This window comes from Lissotriton vulgaris, chromosome 10, assembly GCF_964263255.1.
Source record: "Lissotriton vulgaris chromosome 10, aLisVul1.2, whole genome shotgun sequence".
Classification (NCBI taxonomy): Eukaryota; Metazoa; Chordata; class Amphibia; order Caudata; family Salamandridae; genus Lissotriton; species Lissotriton vulgaris.
In genome coordinates, this window is record NC_141698.1 from 857,742,961 (window position 1) to 857,768,253 (window position 25,293).

The following is a 25,293-nucleotide window of genomic DNA, read 5'->3' on the forward strand; positions in this document are numbered from 1 at the left end:
TAAGTAGTTCCATTTCTAAAGGTGCCCATACATCATCATATCTACCTACCAGTGAGGAATGCAAAACTGTGTCACTCCTTTCTTCTTCCACTCGTCTTGTAATCTGTACCTCAATGCAATTAAATAACAATAAGAATGCCTTTTATATATGTGTTGGGTTTAAAATACATAAATAAAAGACATTGTTATTTACAATGCCAATAGCTTAAACGCTCACAAAAGCGAGACCTATTGCATTGAAAATGCTTGTTTTTAGATTAGTGATCTAGGTAGGCTAGCATTTACAATATTGCATTAGTGCAGTCTTTATGGAAAAATGCTCTTGTCTACTTGATGTTCCTTGTCCTTTAAATTAAATTTGGTTTTGCGGTGTTTTCAAACAGGTATTAATAAATGGTTTAGATATTTGTAGGTATGATATAATTACTCACGTTGCAGGAGGTTGCCCCTCTTTGTTTGTTTATTGCACTTTCTTATACTTCAGTACATTGACCACATTATTTATTTATTTTTGAAACTTATAAAGCGCGCAAATGCCCAAAGGCGTCTCAGCGCTACGGACGTGAAAGAAAAAGGCAGAATTATTGATTAAACAGCCAGGTTTTTATTTTTCTTCTGAAAGCCAGCAAGGTTTGGCAAGATCTGATCTCCAAAGGGAGAGAGTTTCATAATTTTGCCGTCGAGACAACAAAACGTCGATCGCCCCAAGAGGCAGTTTTGGTCCCTGGCACTGACAGAAGGTAGGCATTGGAAGAGCGAAGTGGCCTGTTGGGGGTGGGAATGACTAGAGAGTTTAGAAGGAAATGTGGACCTAGGTTTCAGGAGGCTTTATAGGCAATGAACAGTGCCTTAAATTGTATTCAATTCCTCACAGAAAGCCAGTGGTAACTTTTAATTACATGTGCAATGGGTTTGAATTCAGGGGTTCCTGAGAGCATTCTGGCTGCGGCATTCTGCACAGATTGCAGTTTTAGAATGATCTTTTGTTGTGCATTGGCAAAGAGACCGTTACAGTAGTCCAGAGAGGACATCACAAAGGCAGTGACCAGCGTCCTTCCTGAATTGGGGGGAAGGTATGGAAGGATCTTTTTGATGGTTCTAAGTTTGTAAAAAGAGGCAGAGACGATTGCGTTCGCATGGGATGCGAAGGTAAGTTTGTCGTCAAAAATAACTCCCAAATTTTTTACTTTAGAGACAGGGTTTGGTGGAGGACCAAGATCTGAGGGCCACCAGGAACTAGACCAGATGGGAGAGAGCTTACCAAAAATCATGACCTCCGTTTTATCAGAGTTAAGTTTAAGACAATTGCTGGCCATCCAATTACTGATTGCCAACATGCCTTTTTGGAAGCTGGCTGCCATCCTTTCTCCATTATTCTTTATAGCGAGCACCAGCTGTGTATTATCAGCGTACGATGTTAGGCCCATCCCATGTGCTTTCATGACTCTGGCTAGGTCCGATACATAGATATTGAAAAGTGTCGGACTTAGGGATGAGCCCTGTGGGACACCGCACGGCAAGGTCATCTGGGCAGAGTGGAAGTTGCCCAGTGTAACCATCTGGGTCCGATTGGAGAGAAAGGAGGACAGCTTTATCCTGGATTCCCATTGCAGCGACACGGTCGATCAAGGTGTTATGATCGACTGTGTCAAATGAGGCGGAGAGGTCCAGCAGGATGAGAATTGCCGTCCCTTCCTGGTCGAGGATAGATCTTATTTCCTCTGACGCCTTGATCAGTGCTGTCTGGGTACTGTGACTTTTACGAAATCCAAATTGGGTGTCATCTAGTCGATGGTGATCTTCTATAAATTTAGAGATTTGGGTATTCATTCGTTTTTCGTCCACTTTGGCCGGGAAAGGCAAACTGGCAATGGGCCTATAGTTTTTGGTGTCATCAGGATCCAAATAAGATTTTTTCAAGAGGGGTTTAAGTATGGTATTTTTCCAAATAGTCGGGTATGTACCGGAGAGAAACATTGAGTTACATATCTCTGTCAGTACAGGGGCAATGATTTCAGTGACTGGGGCAAGTACAGCTGGAGGATCAAGTTTTAATTTACATGATTTTAATAGATTCATGTTTTATGTGAACAATGACTACATTGGCAGTAACTCAGCCTTTTTAAAATAAAAACAATTTGGTTTGTGTGGTATTGATAAATAAAAGTAAGTGTTATGCAAAGATATTCATATTTAGCCTCTCAGTATTGTAAAGGTGAATTTAAGTTAACAGAGGGTATCAACTGATTTTTTCAACGGTATTTCAAAGTCTTCTTATTATTAGAAGCTCAAGCCAAAGTATATCAGTTCCTTCTCAACCATCACGCTCATGAACACCCGCTGCTTCAAGTATGAATAGCCCCTTGCACTAAAATCTAAAATGTAATTTACAGATGTTTTCTTCGAATTGAAAAACTAACATATGAGGAATGTAAGAAAAACGAACATATGAGGAAGGTATCTTCCCTCTAAGATAAATTATGGGCACCATTACACTAGACAAAAGGCACCACTTTCCAATTCTTACTATATTTTGTAATATACACACTAATTACAAATAGTTTCTGCTTGGTCAATTTTGGAAGAAACAAAGTCAGCAAAATCTGCTGGTCTCTAACCTGGGCCCATAGGAGTAGACATTAGTATTCCACTAGCAAGGGAAGGTTTATATTTATCATGTATTCCTTTAACTATTACACGTTTAAGTGCTAATTTAATAGCGTCATAATTTTAGAATCAGGCCCTAGAAAAGTCTGGCAAGGCATAGAAATATGCATGAAATATATCGCCTGATTACTTTTCATATTCATTTCCCAAAAGGTGTTAGTAGATATACATACAATATTATATTTATTGCACGTTGAACCATCTAATAACCAGCAGGCAATGCAATGTATTAATGAACATGTTCCTTACCTTCGGTAACACCTTATCTAGCCGCAGATTCCTCAACTTTGAATTTCCCAGGCATCAGACTGGATCCAGAAGATTTTTCTTTCAGCAAAACGCCTGCGCGCCGGTAGCTGGCATCAGTTGGCTTCGCATGGCGTCATCCGTGTCGGAATTGACATCCGCGTCACCTACATAGGCACCACATCAGCGCACTGCCATCAATTACTTTTTCACGACTTTCCATGCCAGAAGTGCTGAGCCATGATGTGTATTGACATTGGTGTGTTTGAAAACTAGGGCGCTAAAAGGGACCAGCCCTGACCCTAGAAAGCTTTCCACAGCGTGGGGAGGATGGGTGGATCGGTAAGGAATCTGTGACTAGATCATGTCTCTACCACATAATGAATTACCAAAGGTAAGTAACATGTTCATCTGATAGAGACATCTATCCACATATTCCTTACCTTTGAATAGATACCCAAGCAATACCATCCCTGGAGGATGTAGAGCGGACACATTTCATACTAAGAAGTACTGCAGGACTGAACAAGCACAATGGTCATCCCTGCGGACCTGACTATCCAGACAGCCATGTTTGGTAAACGTGTGCAGGGATGCCCACATTGCTGCCTGACAGATGTCCAGGGTTGGGACTCCATGTGCTAATTAACCCTGGGCAAAGTGTAGTGTAGTTCCTATTTTCCCAATAGGCTCGGCGCATTGGAATAACATAAACAGCAGTGTAGACGTAGGACTGAGGTCCTCTAGGTCTCTACTGACTATGTTAAACTTAATTTAGGTTTGCGCCAGCTAGCTCAGAGGTCACTGGAAACTTTCTTGAATGAATAGGGAGGGATTAGCTTCCCTGTCTCAGACAAGAAGGGATTCAGTTTGCGACAACCGCATAAACATGACAACTTTGCTCCCTCAGAATAAGAGTGCATCTCTAGAGTTGTGTGAAAACAATAGACAGCTATTTCACTCAGTCAGCAGTGCATACTTAGTTCCACCAGAATGCTGAGAAATAGAGAGACGGCCGTTTTCAATAAAAGTTGTTATTTTTTTAGCAGTCTTCTTCCTCATGCAAGAGAAATGAATTGCCACAATTGCAATACTTAAAGTAAAGTAAAAAGTGCGTACAGTAAAAGTAGTATTATGAAATAATACTGTAAAAGCATTGATATGGTTTCTTAGCCATATGATACTTTAAAATGGATAAAATATATACATACATAAATACATTGACTAACGTACTCAACTGGTGCTTCTAACTAAGCCTACCCGGTGTACCTGACTTAAGCCTAACACGTGGGAGGGGATGAGTAAGTAGCAGTTTAAGTTAGGTTGGCTAAGATAGTTTTGCCAAGAATCTGCATCAAGAATTCTCTTAAGGGTTTAGTCAGCTCCATTCCTTGGTAATAGAATGTGGGAGGTCTGGTATCTCTTTCCTCAGGACTCGATATTCCAGCAACCCGCAAGGGTAGGCTGGAAACACCGGAGCTGGATTTTCTCGGCTGGAGAAAAAGACAGCGTCTCTCTCAGTGCGTCAAACGGGATGGGGCGGCTTCCGTGGGCTTCTCACATCAGCTGGGCTCTCGGGCAAGTAGATGGCCGCTCTGCTCCAAACCACTGTGTGTTTGCTTAAGGCAACTGTTGGTATTTTATACCTGGAAGGTGCCGGGTTTTACGTAAGGTTGGACATAAGACGTCACTAAGAACTAACAGTTCTTTCTGGACTTCAGGAGTTCTTGTTCAAATCAAAACAAAAGCAGGGGGGATTTTCCCGGGCTGCTGGAGGCTTGGTTTGTAAAGAACGCGTTGTGCTTTCTAGGAGTCGATGGGAGTAGCCGTGCTGTGCTTTGGACTGCATGGGCTATTACTGAATATGGATCTGATTCTTATGCCTTTATCAGGATATTATTGATTATAACCTCACAAGGGCATAAATCGGGAATATTGAATTAGGGTCCTAGATATCAACACGACAAAAGCACTACGCTACGCTCGCGAAGTTTGCAAAGTTTCCACTACTTCGCTCTATGCGATTTGCATGCAGCACAGTGCAAACACGCGTAGCGTAGTGCAGTGGTCATTTTTTGCTTCCTCGCAGTCCTCAACGTCAAGTTGGCGACCGCGAGCAAGCAAAATGACATCCCAGCGAGACTTTTTCCTCGTTCGCGATCAGCAACATCAAGTTGCCGATCGCGAGCATGGAAAAGAAACCTCCGGGCGAGATTCGCAACGCAGGGAGGTCAGGTTTCTCATTGCAAGTGGCTGCGAATGTTCGCGACCGCTCGCGATGAGAAACTACCAGTCCGCGTTGAGAAAGCTGCCGCTCGAGTAAAAATCTACTCGAGCTACAGAAAACTACAGCTTGCACTGTGCAAGATGCCGTTTTCAATGATTGCACAGTGCCAGATGCTTGTCCGCCCTGTGCAATCATTGAAAACGGCATCTTGCACAGTGCGAACAGGCTACTACTCAGTTTGTGCAGTGCTCCGCGTAGCTTGCGTAGTGCAAAGTGCTCTTCGCGTAGCTCCGCGTAACGCTACTTCGCAAACTACGCCCAGGGTTAGTGCTAATGCAGTGGTAGCCACCTTAACTCTGGTGGAATGAGCCCCTTAAGCCTTCAGGAGGCTGCTTTTTGGCCAGATCATAGCAAATCTTGATTCAGAGAATGACTGTGATGCGGCGTCATCCCTTACCTCCCTTGGGCCGCGTCTCTTCGGACATTCGAGCTGTATGGAAATCACTCCCGATGCGTCCCTAGCAACAACCTTGCCAACCAGAAACACACCCTTCTGTCCTCTGTTCCAGGAGCCAATCAGGAGCAACCATTACCCGGAAGCACTCCATCACGACACCGGAAGTACCTCCCCCATCCAGGAGCCGGATGCTGGAAAAGCCGGAAGCAGGAACCAGACGGACGTCGGATCAAGCTTGTGGCAGGAGACCCAGACCGGAGCGATGATGGAGAAGGTGACCGAGGAAGAAGACGAGTGGAGTGAGGACTGGTGGAGTTCGCAGGAGGTGGCTGGGGAGCGGCCGCAACTCAACCAGGAGAGTTGCGGCGGAGCGGGTGAGTAACCGGAAACCACCCCTGTAGCACATTAGGTGCATTGTAAATACCTTCCCTTTAGTAAATCACTCGAAGAATCACACAATCGCCTGTAGCACTGTAATTATCTGTAAAGCACTTTCTAGCCCTGTACAGCACTGTAGATAGAGACTCTCCTCCCCCTCACGTCCTCTCGTACAGTGCACAGTCTACCTCTCTACTTCCGTCCTATTTCAGATCCTGACCCGACCCTACCTTCCCCTCCTCACTGTCGTTTCTTCCCTCTCACTTGTACCCGGGTGCTGGTGAAAGGTTCCAACCTACCAAAGTCCGGTGGGACTAACGGCTCCTTTATTTTTGTTTCTTTCTCCCGGAACCTCCGAGGACTAACCCAGACCCGAACTCCGGAGGAACCAACTCTTGGCGTGTCCCGGACCAGAACCCAACCATCGTCCAGAGGAGCTGCTTTTGTTTTCTTTATCTAAAAAGACCCTTACGTACTCTGTTTATCCAGTGGAAAAATAAACAAACATTGCCCACTACATACGGCCTCCGCGCTTGATATTCCGGTCCGCCAGTCCCCCACGTTTACAATGACCCATAGTGAGATGGTCTTTTTCTGCACCACCATACTGGTCTTTGCAAAAACATACCCCACGAAGAGTTGGTCGTCCACCAGCAACTCTTGTGTGGTCAAGGTAGAACAACAAAGCTCTTTTGGGGTCCAGATGGTGGAGTCACTTCTCTTCCTTAGAGGGATGGGGAGGAGCGGTGAAAGTGAGCAAGGTGACTGATTGTCGCACATGGAAAAGTGTTACCAATTTTAAAAGGAAAGAGGCCCTAGGGCAAATCATCACCAACTTGTCAGGGAATATTGTCAAAAAGTGAGGCTTGGATGATAAATCCTGCAGCTCACTCACCCTCCTGGGACATGCCGGCAGCTCACTCACCCTCCTGGAAGATATAATTGCCACTAAAAATGCTGTTTTAATGGTGTGCAGCCAGAGAAGCGAATTATGCAGGGGCTCAAAAGGAGTGCAATTGAGGAAGGTGAGAACCAAATTAAGGCATAATGAAAGGAGCACATGGGAACATATGTGCAAGGCCTTTCAGAAATCTATGTACAATGGGTGACTTGAATAAGGAGGGTGGGTCTTGAAGCCTCAGGAAGGCAGACAAAGCAGAAAGATGCCCTTTCAGGGTGCCCAGAGTATAGCCCTGCTGGGCAAGTGTCAACATATAAAGCAAAACATCAGGAAAAGAACCAGAAAGAGGGTCAATAGACTTCTTCTGTACAATACATTAAAAATGTCTTCCATCTGCATTCGTACACTGTTTTGGTGGAGGGACCGCTGGCTGCCAGAATAACATTAGAGACTTCGGGAGGAAGGTCGAAAGCTATCAACTGCCGCTGCTCAATCTCCATGCAAAAAGGTGTAGAGTTGACAGGTTCGGTTGGAGGACCCTCCCCTGCTGCTGAGACAGAAGACCCTCCTGAAAGGGCAGCTAGATCGGTGGATCGATACTCATTTGAAAAAGCTCAGGATACCAGACTCTCCTTGTCCAGCCTGTAGCGACAATGATGCCTTGGGCCCGGTCATTCCTGATCTTCTTGGGAAATCTGGGCAGGAGTGGTATGGGCGGAAAGGCGTATAGGAGGCCTGTGCTCCACTCGAGACGAAATAGTCTCTGAGAGAGTGCCACCTTGGAAACTCCAGCGTGCAAAACTGATGACAGTGTGCATCCTCGGCGGAGGCGAATAGATCTAACTACGGCTCTCCCCACTGTTGAAAGAGACTTTGTGCCAACTCCAGATGGAGTCACTAGTAGTGAACCACTAGGCATCGATGGCTAAGTTCGTCCCCCCTGTCATTCAGGGAACTTGCCAGGTGTTGAACCACCAGGAAAATGCCCTGCTGTTCCAGCCATGTCGAGAGACGCCGGGCCTCTTGACAGAGGGTCCACGATTCCCACTCCGCCCGGTTTGTTGCAGTATCACATGGCAATGGTGTTGCCCTTCAATACTTGAACTAGTCTTTCCTTGATGGAAGGTAGAAAGGCTTTCAATGCCAGTCGGATCGCACAAAGCTCCAGCATGTTGATGTGGAGTCCGGATTCTGCCGGAGTCCAAAGTCCTCTGATCTCCACCTCTCCCAGTTGACCACCCCATCCCAGGAGTGACACATCTGTCACTACTGTGAGATCTGGTTGAGGAAGGCAGAGGGGTCTGCCTCTGACCCAATCGAGGTTCGTCGGCAACCACTGCAGGTCTCGTGCAATTCCCTCTGAGATCTACACCATGTCGGAGAGATTACCCTAATGCTGCGCCCATTGGAACTTCAGGTCCCAATGAAGAGCCTGCATATGCCATCAGGCATGTGTTCCTAGCAGGAGGCCATGAGGCCCAACAGGCTGAGAGTCATTCTCACCGTAATCCAGGATAGAGGCTGAAACATCAGTATCACAGCCTGAATATCTTGGAGCTGCCGATCTGGAGGATAGGTCGAAAACGACACTGTGTCCAGAACAGTTAGATCTAAGGGGGCATCTGAGAGGGAGTGAAGTGTGACTTCGGCACCATGATCATGAACCCCAGCGAACGCAGAAGGTTTGCCATAGTCTGGTGGTAGGAGATGACAGTATGGGGCAAGCCCACCTTCAGCAGTCAGTTGTTGAGCTAGAAAAGACCGGCACCACTTATCTGCGCAGATGAGCTTCAACCACCGCCATCACCTTGGTGAACACCCGAGGGGGCACTGGGTGCGGTAAGGCCATAGGGGAGCACGGTGAACTGAAAATGCTTGTGGCATACCGTAAGCTGCAGGTATCACCGATGGGCGGGCAGGACGAGAATGTGAAAACAGGCATCCCACAAGTTCAACGCTACCATCCAGTCTCCAGGGTCCCGTGCAAACAGGACCTGAGCTAATGTGAGCAGCTTGAATTTCTCCTTTTTGTGGAAGTAGTTGAGGGCTTGTAGGTCTAGGATAGGATGAAAGCCCTTTTCCTTTTTCGGGACCAGAAAATGGCGGTAATAGCAACCACACACTATTTCTTGCGCCGGAACCATCTCGATGGCTCCCTTTGTCAAGAGAGCCATGACTTCCTCCTGGAGCAATAGTAAATGATCCTCTGTCAGCCGTTCGTAGGATGGAGGGAGGGAGCCATGGTCTCGAAGGTAAGGGAAAAGCCCCATCGGATGATTCTGGAGGACCCGCCTGTCCAATGTAATATTTTGTCAGTGGCGGAGGTGGTGCCTGATCCTGCCAACCAACTCCATGGTCTGGAAGGGTGATACTAGGAGGGCTTACAGGCTGAAGCTGCCGGGGAGGGAGGGGAGGTGTGGGGTTTGACCAGACCTCTGGTTGCTCGACCCATGTGGTTGTGGAACTTGCATGAGTGGGTGATTGATATAAGGCTGCACAGTTGAAATCCCCTTCCATACCCACAAAAGAAGCGAAGGGCAGACTGGAGACAGAAGGCAGCTCAGAGGCCCAAGGACTAGGCCTTAGCCCGTGAGTCCTTAAAAGCTCTCCAGCACCGTGTCTGCCTTGTCTCTGAAGAGACAGGTGCCTTCAGAGAGCATGTCCATGAGCGAAGCCTGAACTACCGCTGAAAAGCCAGATGTTCTCAGCCAGCCGCAGCTGTGTAAATTGCTCTGCCCAGCGAGTTGGTAGTGTCAAAAACACATCTAATTGAGAACTTTCCAGCATCTCTCCCATCTGATACTGCTTGGGAGAGGATGCCCCAGGCCTCCTTCTGCACCTATGGCAGCACTTGCAAAACCGTTTCTCACAGCGAGTGAGAATAATGGCCTAATAAGCATGTGGTGTTCACAGACTGCAATGCAAGATTGGTGGAATTAAACATTTCCTTGCCTCAACTCTCCAGCCTCTTGGATTCCATGTTCAGGGGAGAAGCAGGGACCACGCCATGGGAAGTAGAGGCTTGAACTACCCACCTCTCCGGGGTGGGATAGGTAATGAGGAAGTTTGGGGCGCTCTTGGCAGGGTGGTGGCAGAGGTCGATCGTCCTGGTCATAGAAGCCCCTGTGCTGGTTTCGGGCCAGGTTCCCAGTAGGACCTCCGTGAGGGATTCATTAACCCCTTCGCCGCAGGGCTAATTCCCCCGCGGTGAGGGGGGGGGGGGGGCTGAGCTCATCATAAGCGCCCAAGGGGTTAAATGGGAGCAAGGGTTATAGGGAGGAAGCTCCCAGCTGTAGCACCTCTGTCAAGAGGTTAGTCTTGTCACCCCTGAGGGTAGCTGAAGATCAAGGCCCTCAGCCACCCTCTGCACCACCAATACACAAGATGCACCCTCCTTCATAGCCACAGTAGGGGCAGAACGCATAACAGCATCTGGTGAAGTATCCAGTCCGCCAGCCTAGTCCAATTCTTCATACCAGTCCATATCTTGATCTGGATAGTGTTAGTATTCTAAAGGGTCATGTGACTCCTTGCATTCTTCTCCCAAGCCTGGCCTATCCGAATAAGGCTCAGGGAGTGGCCTAGGACCTATGGGTCATGCCAACGCCAGAATCAGTATTGGTCGACGCAGTGTTGACTGCGTGTCATCAGGGATAAGAATAGGGCTGGCACTGCCGGTGGGCGCTGGTCTGAAGCCATGGGGGGGACTTTGGCGCAGGAACCGCCGGTGCGGAACCTGATGGAGCCCCCTTTGACCCTGCGGGGCCCGAAGGCATGCCGGAGGAGTCAGGTCATTTAAAAATGAGGTGCATTACATTGAGCAGTGGTTGCTCCGGCTCCCGGAAAATGGAGGAGGTGCGGAGCCGACCCATGCGCCGGCCCTAGAGAACAAGGCCTTAAACACTGATGTTACTCCTTTGCGTTGGCCGATGGACAGGGAAAAGGAGAAGCACACTTCGACATCTTGTGCTTCTTGTGCCTCTTACCTGGCTGTCCTGACGATCTCGAGTGGGACGAAGAGGACATGGAACTCCTGGAGTGGTTTTGGGACCTTCCTATCGATTGAGACCAAAACCTCAGAGGAGTTGGCCTTGCGTTGCCTGCCAGGGTTGCAAGCCGCTTCAGGGGTCTCCTCCACAAAGCCATTGGCGCCATGACCCGGCAGTCGGAGCACAACTTTGAGTCGTGGTCGCGCTCCAGACACAACAGTCAAACCATTTGCAGGCCCGTTACCGACATGGTATGGTGACAGGCGCCGCAAGATTTAAACCCTGACATCTTCCTAGATTACATACTTCCTATGCACCGACAAAAAAGGGTTGACAAAGAGAAGAAAAATCCTATCAAAAAGTGACAGAGGGTAGCTCTCTTCATGGATCAGTGCTTGACTATCGCAGAAAGAAAAGGACTGACGTTAGCGCACTGAGGTAGCGCCTATATAAGTGACTCGGACGTCACTTCTAGCACGGACGAAGCTGACAATGTCACACATAGCAAACTGATGCCACCTAATGGCATGCAGGGGTAATCTTCTGGATCCAGTCTGATGCCTAGGAATTCAAAGGTAAGGAATCTGCAGCTAGATGTCTCAATCAGATATGAAAAATATAAGAAGAATGTTTTTTGGTCCAGGGTTAGTTATATTACTTTACTGTCAGAGAACTTGAGAGAAAATTGAATAGCTGGCAAAAGATTAATTGAGAGTGGGAACATGGGCCCTCAATTGGTGCTAGGGGACCAATATATATTCTGACAATACAACATCTAGCAGCACACGAGAAGTCATTGGACATTACAGAATCCTCACAAAAAAAATACTTGGTGAAAACTGGCAAGGATGGCTGGTAAATACAAGGACTGACGTCATGTCAGGAATTAATCACCTTAGGCTAAGGGTGGCAATAATTTGGCAGTGACAGCTATCTTACACTATTGCCACCATAAGTCAGGGATCTCCATAATTATGCCTGGGATGGGCAGCATTATTCGAGGGATTGCTGCAATAATGTGAAGAGAGACAATAGTATGCCAGGGATGGATACATTAATGGCAAAGCTGTCAGCAATATTCCACGTAATGCTACCTCATTAGAGGGCCATAATGATGTCAGTGATTCTTTCTACAGTGGCTGGGAGGCACGATAACGTCAGGATCACAGTTGGTTCCACAGTTGCAAACATGGGTTCCACAATGACCCTCATGCTAGAATCACACTTTTTCCAGGGTCAACCACCATTTACCCTCAAATGGCCATCATTATCGTAAGGATCAATCCCTAATGCCAAAGAAACGCCCTACCAAACCCCTACAAAAATAAATACCTCTGTCGATGCAGGAATGTCTCCAGCATGGTGTATGGACAGCATGAAACTGAGGGGCATAGCAGCAGCTGGGAACACTAGAGACATACGGGCAACTTTGCACAATCTCAGCCTCTGTGACATACAAATGCACACATACATTCACACATGTGCAACACAGGAAAAGAGACAGACCCCCATCCCTCAGCCACAGTGACGGGTGGGGATGTGCCATGTGGAACCATGTCTCTTCTGAGCTCAGGAGACAGAGCTGCAGCTTTCAGATTCCAGAGCAGAAAGCTGCTCAGGACCATAGCTGTGTGTGCTGCTAGCCTCTCTTAGGTTGCAGGCTAAAGCTCAGTGTCTCCTGAGCCCAGGAAAGGCTAGCAACAATAAAGAAGACCAGGCCATGAAGAGTAGCAAGTGACACGTGGATAGGATAAGGGAGAACAGCACGAATACAGGGACAGGCACAAGCAGGAATCACTGAAGCCCATTTAAAGCTTAGCCCTGGTACTCACATTCTCCCCTCACTGACTTAGAATGTCTGAGGTTCATCCAATGAAGGTAAGTGACAGGAACCCTGGGACAGAGTTACACACTTACTGACAACACCCAGTTACTGTCTTTTTTCCTCACTTGGGGCGGGACGAATAGGCAGCTTCAGTAGACTATCCTATTCTCAAATTGACACACCCAAACAACCAGAATTTAAGATAGCCTCTTCCTGCTGCATCCTTCCTCTGAAGGTGGGACAACGCCTATGCGCAAGATGGGAGGAGTCGCCTGTGCTGCTCTGTATTTAATATATTTTTCAATACTCCTTCTGAAAAGGTCCAAGCATTACCTTGTTATTTGAATAAACGACCTCGACCTCTTTTTTTTACATGCTGTTACATGCATGCTGTTACATGCTGTTCTTGTTGACCTTTTCAAGTTACATGTCTTAGTTTAGCATGGGGAGCCTGTTACAGCAACACTAATGCCCTATTCTTTTAGGTTTTTGCAGTAATTTACAGTTTTATTTAATTGTAAATTATCCCGTATATCTATGTTAATATGGTGCAGTGACCAAAGTTCCATTTAAGTAAAGATGTTTGGTACTCCGGGTTTGTGTGATTCTTTTTTTGTATCTGATTATTGTTTTTATTGTTGTTTCTAGTGGTTTTAAAATTGAGAATTTGTACACTTGATCATTTACATGAGTACGTTATGTATTTATCCCAGTTTGCTGAAATTTACTAATTAATTATCTTGCTGCACCACTGTTTTTTTATTATACCAAAGTCTGATTGTCTTTTCTTTCTTAATGGTGTTGTTTTATTCTGTTGCGTAATGTTGTATTTTTCCTGCATCTTTTATGGCCTGTTATAGCGAAAAAATGAATTATTGATGAAGTAAAGAAAATGATGGCGTAAAAGAATTAAACACCACCGAGGCAATACTGTCCCGCCATGACAGCTCTCCACTTGATACGACTAAATATCAGGGCGTGTACATAAAGACCGCCCAATCACTAGAATGTTCCCTAGCCACACATACCTGATTCTAGATACTTCCGTAAGGATTCCTCCAGTGATGGCACAGGAAGAGGCGGCAGTGAGTCCTGATACTGAAATGTCCGCTCCTCTGTCGCTTCAGATGGATTTGCCATTCTTTAAAATCTAAGACAAAACAATATAGATTTTCGTTAATAAAAGATACATCTCGAAACAAATCACAGTTATACTTTTGAATTTGCGTTTTAAAAAAGGTGTTGGGTTGGGCAGGGAGATGAGAATCGTTAGAAACCAGTTTGCCTTGCCTGGCAGGCTTTATCGTGTATACTTAACTTGAGTTTGTTTTGCATTTGGAAAGAAACACATGTATTATGATCAGCATGACAAACGAACTAGCAGGTTTCTTGATGTCAAAACACCAGGCATATTAGAAGCCGCCCCTGGAAAGTGAAGTCCTCCGCGTGCACTGAAAATTGAACTTCCGGTTCATTGTGATTTGCTTTCAGTGTTGAACTCTTCTTTCACTTTACAGATATCCATAGTACCGCAAAGCATATACTTCTCATGCACAGCTCAGGGGCGGCCTTAGGCATGTGCAAGCTGTGCACCTGCACAGGGCCACCAAAACCCAGGGGCCACCACGCCAATATATATCCTTAATATAATAATCCTTTGAGGATGGACACATATTTGCGTGGCGGCCCCTGGCAGGGATTTGGCGGCCTCCGGCTCTGTTCCACTTCCAAACACCCTGTCCCCAACCCCCTCTTCACTGGCCTCTGTGCTCCGCCCCGCCCAGACCCCCTATTCCGGGACCCCCCCCCCCTACGCACCCTGCCCAGGGCCGCCATGAGTGTAGAGCCGCCCCTGCACAGCTGATGGCATCATAACAATATGCCTTACAGCAATGCAATCAAAAACGGACCTAAATGAACGCTATCGTCTCTCATTGCTCAAAACCAGCTGTATCATACCCCGACAATCTGCCTCAAACTCGCCACCTCTTGTGAATCTTGGCATACCTGCAACCAGGACTCCATCAGACTGGAGACACATTAGTGTAAAAAGAAAAAAAAGAAAAATATCAGGGCTTCATCATCTATGCATCCATGATCTGATAGGACATCCTACTCCCAAGCATGGCAACTAAAGAGTCTCATCTTTAGATGCTACATCATGATGCGATTACAATGAAAGTCCACTCTTACGCTCTAGGAACACAGCGACTCTGGCAAGCACTATCAACTTAAAGCAGTATTATGCTATAAAAATATCACATACATGCAAGGGTGCAGCGTTTCACTGATAGCACGTGGAATCCGTGTTCAATCTATCAATCAATCACCAAATTTGTATAGCGCGCTACTCACCCGTAAGGGTCTCAAGGCGTTGGGGGCGGGGGGTGCTACTGCTCGAACAGCCAGGTCTTGAGTTGTTTCCTGAAGGAGAGATGGTCCTGGGTCAGCTGTAGGTTAGTGGGGAGGGAGTTCCATGTCTTGGCTGCCAGGTAGGAGAAGGATCTTCCTCCGACAGTGGATTTCCGAAATCGTGGGACGGAGTCGAGGGCGAGGCTGGCGGATCGGAGCTAGCGGGTGGGTGTGTAGAATGGTAGAATGTGAGGCGGCTGTTGAGGTACTTCGGGCCCATGTCGTGGAGAGCCTTGTGTGCGTGGTTGGGGAGTCTGAGCGTGATCCTCTTGTTGACGTGGAGCCAGTGAAGGTCTTTCAGGTGGGCAGAGATGTGGCTGCGGCGAGGGATGTCCAGGATGAGTCGTGTTATGCAGGCAAGAGGTGTTCAAATGTTCTTAATCTAAGTACAGACTGGGTTGCCCACAGGCTATGTCGAACAGCGGCACCCCAGTGGGAGCAGCAAGATGATGTAAGTAAAATATCTAATTTAGAATGGCTTAACATAAGAGGATATATAAATATCCATTTCCGCTTAGCAGTCAAGACAAAATCCAAATTAACATGTTGAGATACCAGCTGGTTCTTAAGGATGTGTACCCACTTAGTGTTGTTTGTGAATGTATCAAAGAAATCGCCACACTGCAAGCTGCCGCTGCTGGTAGATACGAAATGACGAAGAGTAGACCCTTTGAACTGCTGGTGCAGAAGTGTTTATTTAATTCATGCCAGCGCGTCCGCCATGACGCGTTTCGCCTCGGGTAGAGCTTGATCACATTGTGAATGTATATAAACAACAAAAGAGTAATTCCGAATAACTGTATTTGCACAAAGCAAGAGTAGCGTTTGCTTTTAAAAAGGACCCTCACTCACCAACCTAGGTGCTCATTAGGATGGCGGACGGACCTGCGTCCATCGGCAACCCCAGAGTAGGAGGGACTGTCCGCAGGGGCAGCGGCAGCGGTTCCTCCGTGCAGATTAGGATGTGACCACCACCCTGGCGGTCACATCCGCAATATTTAACATTGCGGCGGGTGCTGCTTGAAGCAGCACCCGCCGCAAGGTTAAATATGCATGCTTCGCATTTGCATGCACAAAGCGGCAGGCACTGCGCGGCGCCTGCTGCTTCGTGCATACAAATGCAGGGGGGTACCATAGGTACCCCCCATGTGCACCCCCACCCTTCACCCTGGGGGCCCGCAACGGGCCCCCAAAGAAATCTCTGTATGCCTTTCCACGGCGGAGAAGCCGCCGTGGAAAGGCATCAGTTTTCTCACATCCTAATATGGCTGGCGGTGTCTGTTAGACACCGCCTCCATATTAGAGCTTTTCCGCCGCGGTCGTAAGGCGACCGTGGCGGGAAAGCAGCGGACGGTCTTCCTGACCCCCCAGCCATCCTAATCTGGCGGGGGGTCTTTGAATTGTCCGCAGCGGTTTTTCCGCATCCTCCGGGCCGGCGGACACTTCGGCCGGCCCGGAGGATGCGGGAAAACCGCAATCCTAATGAGGGCCCTAGTCGGGTTCCCACCCAAGTGGCCAAATGTTTTTTGTGAATGGAAAAAAGCAAGCACAAAGTGAATGTAGGTAAAAGGCAACGGTTCAACGAATCATTTGAATCAGAGGGGAGAAATAGATGTGTGAGAAAATATCCAGGTCAACGGTTCAAATGAAGATTGGAATGGTTTAAGTGCTATAACCATGAACTCTTTGATAAAGACAAGATGTCAGCCATTTGGCACGGGTACCCCCTTGAGTTGCACATTTCTCGAATCGTTGGACGTTATGTGGATGGTCAATGGCTCACATATTGCGGAGAGGTCCAAAAGCATCAGAACACTATCTCTATCCTCATTCACTCTTATTTTTGAGTCATCAAAGAATGATTTCACTTTTCAGCCTGGGCCTTAAAGCCTGCCTGGACGGTCACCTGAGTGAGAAAACCTTTTCGGAGTTTCGTTGAAGCTGTGCTTGACTGCTCTTTCTAAAGGTTTACCAGAAAAGCCCAAGAGAGGAAAAGGTCAAAAGTTTGCTGTGTCTGGTAGATCTATGAGTGGCTTTTTGAGGAACGTTTGTCAAATGCAATCATAAGATTGTCATGTACCAAACCTGTGATCACACAGCAAGGAAGCAAGTGACTGCTTCCAGTCAACAGGAGTGGTCACAGCTCCTCAACATCAAGGGCTAGTCAAAGATCCAAGAGTAGAAACTGATTTTTCTGACTGTTGAGATGAAACCTTTTGAAGGTGACTTCACAAAGCCATTCAAAAATAGGTAATGATGGCCAGGTAACTGACTGGGAAACTTTAAAAAAGAAGTTCCAAAGCAAAGGGGTGCTCGGCAATAATACATGGCTAATCGAGCACTGAAATGATTGGTAAGTAGTTAGCAGATGTCTAAAGGCAGTAGAGCCTGCAAGCTTGTTGCTTACAGGATTTTAAACTTCTAATACCAAAAATAATTATTTAGGAGGAATGTATGACATTACAACGCATACATTCACAATGCGGTATTTTACATCACGTTCGTTAAAACGCAAGTCATTACAACGACTTGCGCTGGGGGGCTCTGGACTTAGGAATAGTATGATTTACTATTCCAACTCCAGCCTACGTAACAGTAGGGAAGATGTTGGAATAGTAAATCATACTATTCCTTAGCTTAGAGCGCCAACCAGCACAAGTCGTTGTAATGACTTGCGTTGTAACGCCCGCAATATCAACATATGGAGGTGTAACGACTGCGTTGACAGGTCGTTTTCCCTTTAGGAGTCATATTGGTGGCATTAAAATAGAGGTAGAGATGAAGGTTTTTCTTCTAGACCACAGTGATTGGGGATGGAAATGTGCTGTAAAAGTAAGTTGGGAATACTCCAAATTGGACAGATTAAGATCTTGCCTACCCTCATGACTGGACATTGCTGCAGTAAAGTAGGGCCATACAAACATGTACTGAGGTCGCCAGGGACAATCAGTGGGCTGGAGGAAGTGGAATGCTGCATAAATAGGTCCCAATAGAATTAAAAATAAAAAGATGGAGTAGTAAAGTATACGCGTCAGGCCATGGACTTCAAAGGGATGTTAAGCTGCCTGCTTGGTTTAAATAGAGTTGTTACTCACCTGCAGTGCTGTGCGGCCTCAAACTTCTGGGCGTTTTTGGTTACATGTTATGCGGCGGTTCCAGGCTGCAGAGGGATCACACTGCCCACAACCAATGGGCATTAGGAGAGAGGAAGCTACCTCTTTCTGAAGCTGCAGGGAACCTTTAATGAAGCCGGCAGAGTCTCATCCAAGGCTCAATGGAGGGCCGAGAAAAATTGTCCCTAATTAGCTGCAGCGGAGGTAACCCACTAGAGGGCATTAATTGGCAAAATGAGACATCAAATCCCAGCGTGCATTTAAAAATGAACTGCCACCAAAGGAGGAGCACTGAAAGCCCCCCATTATGGAAACACGCAGGGGAGATGCGGTAGCCACTAATCACCTCCGCTGACATGGCCTCTGAGGAGATGCAAACAGCGGCATCGAAACGCGTCAGGCCATGGACTTCAAAGGGATGTTAAGCTGCCTGCTTGGTTTAAATAGAGTTGTTAATCACCTGCAGTGCTGTGAGGCCTCAATCTTCTGGGCATTTTTGGCTATATATATATATGTATATATATATATATATATATATATATATATATATATATATATATATATATATATATATATATATATATATATATATATATATATATATATATATATATATATATATATATATATATATATATATACATACATACATACATACATATATATATATATATATATATATATATGTATATATATATATATATATATATATATATATATATATATATCTTCACTGAAAAAACCATAGGTTTCACACCAGTTATAGTTAGGAATTAGCATTTAAAAAACCTGTGAAATTCACTGAAAAAACCATAGGTTTCACATCCGTTAGAGTTAGGAATTAGCATTTAAAAAACCTATTAAATTCACTGAAAAAAACATAGGTTTCACACCAGTTATAGTTAGCAGGACATTTTACTGACATAAAACCATTGAAATTACCACGTTATAGTTAGTTGGACTCACTATAACTTGCGCGCCTGCAATGCACTGCTGATGACGTCACATATTACATCACTCATGAAATGGTCAGTGACATCAATCATGACATCACTGATGACACCATCCAGTGAATGTGTGTCTTTCTGAAAAATAAATATGTTTTATATATGCATATGAAAAAGTACGATGGAAGAATAAATGTTTAAATAAGTGTCTTAATGAATGTTTTTTTTTTTAAAAATTGATTGGTTAACTGGCTTATTGTTAGCGAGTATTGTTTAAATATTTAAATGTTTGTATCAGTTTTTCACTTTGTGTATAAGTGGCTGCATGGGTTGGTGAGTAGCTACATGTGTGTGTATATGGGTTATTAGAATTTTTTTTAGTATCAGTATGAGTGTCTGTATGGTTTGGTGGGGGTGTTACTTAACACATAGATGCATCAATGACTGACTCACTGTTTCTATGTGTTTTGAAGACAGCATATGTGCAGGACTGTATGGGTGGATGTGTGTGTATATGTCTGTGTGAGTGAGTGAATGACTGTCTCACTAGTGTCTTTATCAATAACTATATATGTTTTAATCTAGTATATGTGAGTATTGATGTATATAAGTGAGTATATGCGAGAGTGAGAGATTGTAAGAGTTCCTGTTTAAATAAGTATGGGTTTCTATAAGTGATTGTTTAAGAGAGTAAGTATGTGTAAGTTTCCTTAGTGGTAAGGTGGTAGTGTGTGTATAGCTGTATATGCAAATAAATGGATGTTCAATAGTTTATTTGCATGTGTGATTATGTGTGTGAGTAACTTTTGGATGACTGTCGGTGTGTAACAGGATGTATAGGTGTATCACTACATATGATGAATGAGTATATGTATGAGTGACTATATAGAACTGTTGGTGAATGAGTGGATGTGTATCTAGATGGCAGAATTACTGAATTGGTTGTTGTAACTGGTATGGGTATCTCCATTTCTTTGAAAATGTTAGTTTCTATTTTTGAATATGTGTTTCAAGGGTTACATTACACTGAAAGGAGGTCTCTCACTCTGTCACAAGGATGGTGTCATCAGTGATGTCATGAGTGATGTCACTGACCATGTCATGAGTGATGTAATATGTGATGTCATCAGCAGTGCATTGCAGGCGCGCAAGTTATAGTGAGTCCAACTAACTATAACGTGGGAATTTCAATGGTTTTATGTCAGTAAAATTTCCAGCTAACTATAACTGGTGTGAAACCTATGGTTTTTTCAGTGAATTTAATAGGTTTTTTAAATGCTAATTCCTAACTATAACGGATGTGAAACCTATGGTTTTTTCAGTGAATTTCATAGGTTTTTTAAATGCTAATTCCTAACTATAACTGGTGTGAAACCTATGTTTTTTTCAGTGAATTTCATAGGTTTTTTAAATGCTAATTCCTAACTATATATAAGGCCCCAAACCTACGTTTTTTTCTTTGAATTTCAAAATTTTGTTAATAGCAAATGTCTATAGCTATGAAATGTAATATTTTTGAAAATGAATGAATCCTATATTATATTTGTATTTAAAACAATTTTTTTAATATATATATATTTTTTTATTTATTTATTTATTTATTTTTGCCCTGGAGCGCTCGCATGGCGCGCCCTGGTGAGCGCCCCGGAAAGCGTAGTCTTTTGAAGCGCCCCAGGGTGCGCTCCGGAGAGCGTCCCGTTAGCGCTATTGCCGCGAACGAAAACATCATCGTGACGTATCGCGTAGCCGTGTCCACGTGATACGCACGGCGTAAGCGCACCCGGAAGCACTCGAGCGAATACGATCGTGCAACGTAAACATCCGTTGCGCTTACGCGACGCGCGCCCCGGGGGCGCGACGCGTAAGCGCTTCGGGTCATGTGACCTGAAAATAACACTTTTAATTGGTGCAGAACAGTTTTGGTTTCATAATGATGAAATCCCTGGCCTTGTGACCTGAAAATAACACTTCTCATTGGTTCAGGACTTTTTTTTCCAAATGATGAAAGACCCCACCTTTTTTCCTTATTCTGACTTTGTCCTTTGACTTAGGAAGACCTGTTTTGCAATCTTTGAGGTATATTTTGTACTTTGAAAGGGCTACAGTAGCAGCAGCAGCTGGAGCATCTGCACCACCACCACCACCACAACCACCAAGAGGACCACCACAAGATTACATTGGTGGTCAACAAGAGGAGGAGGAGGAGGAGAAGGAGGAGGAGGATGAGGAGGAGGGGAGGAGAAGGTGGCTGCAAGAACACAATACCCCATACCAGCCAAGACCACACATTGTATGGGAGTTTTTTTCGATCCCTGAGGGCAAGAAAAAAGTCAATGCGGCCAAGGTGACTTGCCTAATCTGTGGCATGGAACTTTCAAGGGGGAACCCTAACAAAAAATACTCTTTTGGAAACAACACCATGATTTGCCACATGCAGCTCAGGCATCCGATCAACTATTCTGCTGCAGAGATGAGGGAACTGGCCAGTAACACTCCCCAATCTTCAAGCACCACCTCCAAAAGAAAGCAACACACTCCATCGGGACCAGAGGCAAGTGAGACGATCCCTTGCATTCAGCCACGGATTGGGGATTTCCGAATAACATGTATTCATTGTGGTAAGACCATCTCCTATGGTGAACTGAGCATAAAGCTCATCGTCCTTGCTGGGGACAACCACAAATGCCCCAAAAAACCCTAATTTTTTCTTATTTTTTTTTTTGCTCCAGTTGAGCCATTTTCAATTCCCTGTTTTTCGTTTCTCCCCATAAAAATAACAAAAAAAATATAAAATAGTTCATAAAAGCCAAAAAAAGTACAAAATGTTCCAAAAACACTACAAAAAATATAAAACAACAAAAAGAAGAAAAAAAACTGTTATTTTTAGAACTATCTCCAATTCATAAAAAAAGGCTACATTTTTTAAAAACTCTGTCATTCTTCTTTCCCCATGGGCCGCTCCCCGGTCCGCTCCCCGGTGCGCGTACCGGGCGCTCCCTCCGCGCAAATAATAAAAAAAATATATATATTTTGCACCGCGGGGCCCTTTCATAGCCCCCACATCAAACCTAGGGGGTCAGGGGGGGTCTACCCTGCCCCTTATGGTCATTTCCCACTTTTTTTTCCACCTCGTGTGTCTCTATCCTACCGAGACACAAGATGGCGGCCGGTCCAGACTGTTTCGAATGTTTACAGACACCCGAGATCCAATCAGCTTTCCGTGCGCACCTCGCGTGTCGCGCCCGCTGCGCTCCCTGGTGCGCGTACCGGGGCGCGGCCATAGATATATGTATTTATTTTTTAACCTAAATTACTCAAAATCCACTGGAGCACATATCTTGAGACATAGCAAAGGCACATCGGGCTACCAGTCCCTACAATTTTTCCAAGTTTGGTGGAAATCCATTCAGCCGTTCGGGCTAAAAGTGAGTTTGACCGCCCTATGGAAATTAACATGGAGAAAAAACGTTTTGGGACCCCCCTTTTATCTCAGCCCCTGCTTGACCAATCCCCCCCAAATTTTCAAGGAAGGACCGGAGTTCCGCGAGGCAAATTTGAGGAAATTTTCAGGCAGATTCGTCAACCGGCGCGAAAGTTATTCACAATAGAATTTTGAGATTTTGCATTGAAAAAAATCCTAACTATAACTACCTACATATATATATGCTTTCCGAAAAGGCTCCTGCTGGTGATCCCTCGCTATCAAGGGGTGGCTGGTGTCCGGCGGAGCAAGCACAAAATAATATCTCCAAACAAACGACGTTCTAAACCAGCACTCGGGCACCCGAAGAACCACAAATCACAGGGTTAGTCCGTAAAAAGTGTAAGGTTTATTAACACCATAAACCCAACGTGACGCCCCAGTATATGAGTAAATGAAGTGCTGTTTGTATAAGTGTTATGGGTAGTGTTTTAGGGTTTAGGGTACTGTAGTGGTGTTTGTGTACTGAACGGGTTGTGCTGCGGATAGATTTAGGGTTTAAGGTAGTGCTTTGGTCTTTGTGTAGAGTAGGGGGTCGTGTTGGTGGAAGATTTAGCGTTTAGGGTAGTACACTGGTGTTTGTATCGTGTAGGGGTCGTGCTGAGGGTAGTGTTTTCAGGTTTAGAATAGTGCAGTGGTGTTCGTCTACTGTAGTGGATAGTGTTTTAGGGTTTAAAGTAGTGCAGTGGTGTTTATGTAGTATAGAAGTTCATGCTGGGGGTAGTGTTTTAGGGTTTAGGGTAGTGTAGTGGTGTTTGTGAAATGTGGGGTTGTGCTGGAGGTATGTATGTACATTACACTATGACCACCCAAAGCACAATTATCAGTAGTAACCACCAATAAATTCCAGGTGATGTTATCAGCAGAATGCTAGGAAAACGTTTATGAATATTAAAATCTTCTAATCAAGTAAAATTCAAATCATTACATGCAGTGTGCCACAAATGATATTACCACAGCAGTAAGTTTCCTCAACTAAGATTTAAAGTGGATAAACATGTTTCATGTGACAGACCCATATGCCAACGCTGCAGCTTCCACATGCAACACCCTCCACATACTCAGCAAGACCTTCAAATAGACCCACCCCCGAATAAATGAAGACCATCACCCAAGCACTCATCACCAGCAGGCTGGACTACGGAAACACCGTCTATGCCAGAATCAACAAATTTCTACTCCATAAACTTCAGACTGTTCAGAACACCGCAGTCAGGCTCATTCTCAGCATCCCACGACAAGACCACATTACCCAGCATAAACAACCACTCCACTTGCTCCCCGTCGAAAAAAGAGTGACCTTGAAGCTGCTCATACACACCTATAAAGCCCTCCACAATACCGGACTCCAATACCTCAATCTCCTTCTACACCCCAAAAAGAAACCTCTACTCCGCTGACCATGCCTTGGCCGAAATCCTCTGTTTCTACAGAACCAGACAGGAGGCACACCCTTCTCCTACATCATGGTCAAGACCTGGAATGAACTCCCCCTCAGCATCAGATGAACACCCACACTGAAAGCATTCAGGAAGAGCCATAAGACCTAGCTTTTCAAAACACCAAAGCTGCACAAATTCCCCCCACATACTCCCTCAGCGCCTGTAAACCCTCACAGGTGAGTACTGCGCTCTATCCACCCCTAATGGATTAATTGATACACCACCACAGTGTGTGTTTGAGTGTTATCAACAGGCCCTGCCATTCGTTTGGCTGTCTGTAACTCTTAAGGGTAGTGAAATGAGCAGTACTACCTTCCTTAATATGCACAGAATCTCTGAGATTGGCTTGGTTTGGCTTCACCTCTGAGAGCTATTTTCAGAGTGCTGGTGAGCTACCAGTCGCTCCAGAGCTACTAGTTGGAGAACCCTGGTATGTATAGAGAGGGGGGAATTGTAGTCCTGAAGCACAAACGTGAAGGTTATTACACCACTACATGCATAATACATAGCACTTTGAATCACTCCATTCCCTAAAGCCTGGCTCAGTGCATGAGTACATGGTTACTGACTGAATGATTACATTAATATAAGTAAAGACTCTGGGTGAATTTTTGATTGGTTGACTTTTACTTTAGTGAATGAATTACTACATGGTACTGAAAGACTCATTTTGAAATTGCAACAGCAGTCACACTGTGTTTGCTGGAGTATATAGATTCTGACTGGGGAACTATAAGCCTAAAGCACAAGTGTGAAGGAGGTTACACCATCACATGCATAATGCATAGTAGTTTGAAGCACTGCATACCCTAAAGTCTGGCTTACTGCCAGAGTGTACGTACTTATGTAACTGCAAACACATCAACCAACCATTCTCTCTCAATTTTGCCAAATGGACACTGATTCAAAGTGTAATTCTAGACAAATAACAGTATCCCTTGCAGTGTATAAAGAAAGAATAAAAATATTAGATAAATAAATGTATTAAAACTCGCAGTAATGGAATTAAATAAATTAATAGTCGGGTATAAATTAGAATACTCAAAGTTTAACAGAGAGTATCTCTGACACGGGATGCAGGGAAAATAGAGGTTTAGGGTAATGAAGAATAATAAAAAAAGTTTTACAAAAAATGGGAAGTTACTAGAATGATTAGTCGAAAAAAAGGGGAATGAATGTTAATACCCGTATTAAAAAAAGTAACCTAT

The 25,293-nt window shown here is 45.0% G+C and overlaps 1 protein-coding gene across 2 annotated transcripts in view; it reads right to left on the bottom strand.

Annotated features, from left to right (window-relative positions):
- LOC147688905 (peroxisomal carnitine O-octanoyltransferase-like) overlaps positions 1-25,293 on the bottom strand; it is a 553,955-nt gene that overhangs the window by 437,337 nt on the left and 91,325 nt on the right. For both annotated transcript variants that reach the window (XM_086941801.1, XM_086941802.1), the window contains one exon: positions 13,719-13,840. In XM_086941801.1, coding sequence (XP_086797927.1) covers positions 13,719-13,830 — 112 coding nt within the window. In that variant the 5' untranslated portion in view covers positions 13,831-13,840. The remainder of the gene's footprint in view (positions 1-13,718; positions 13,841-25,293) is intronic.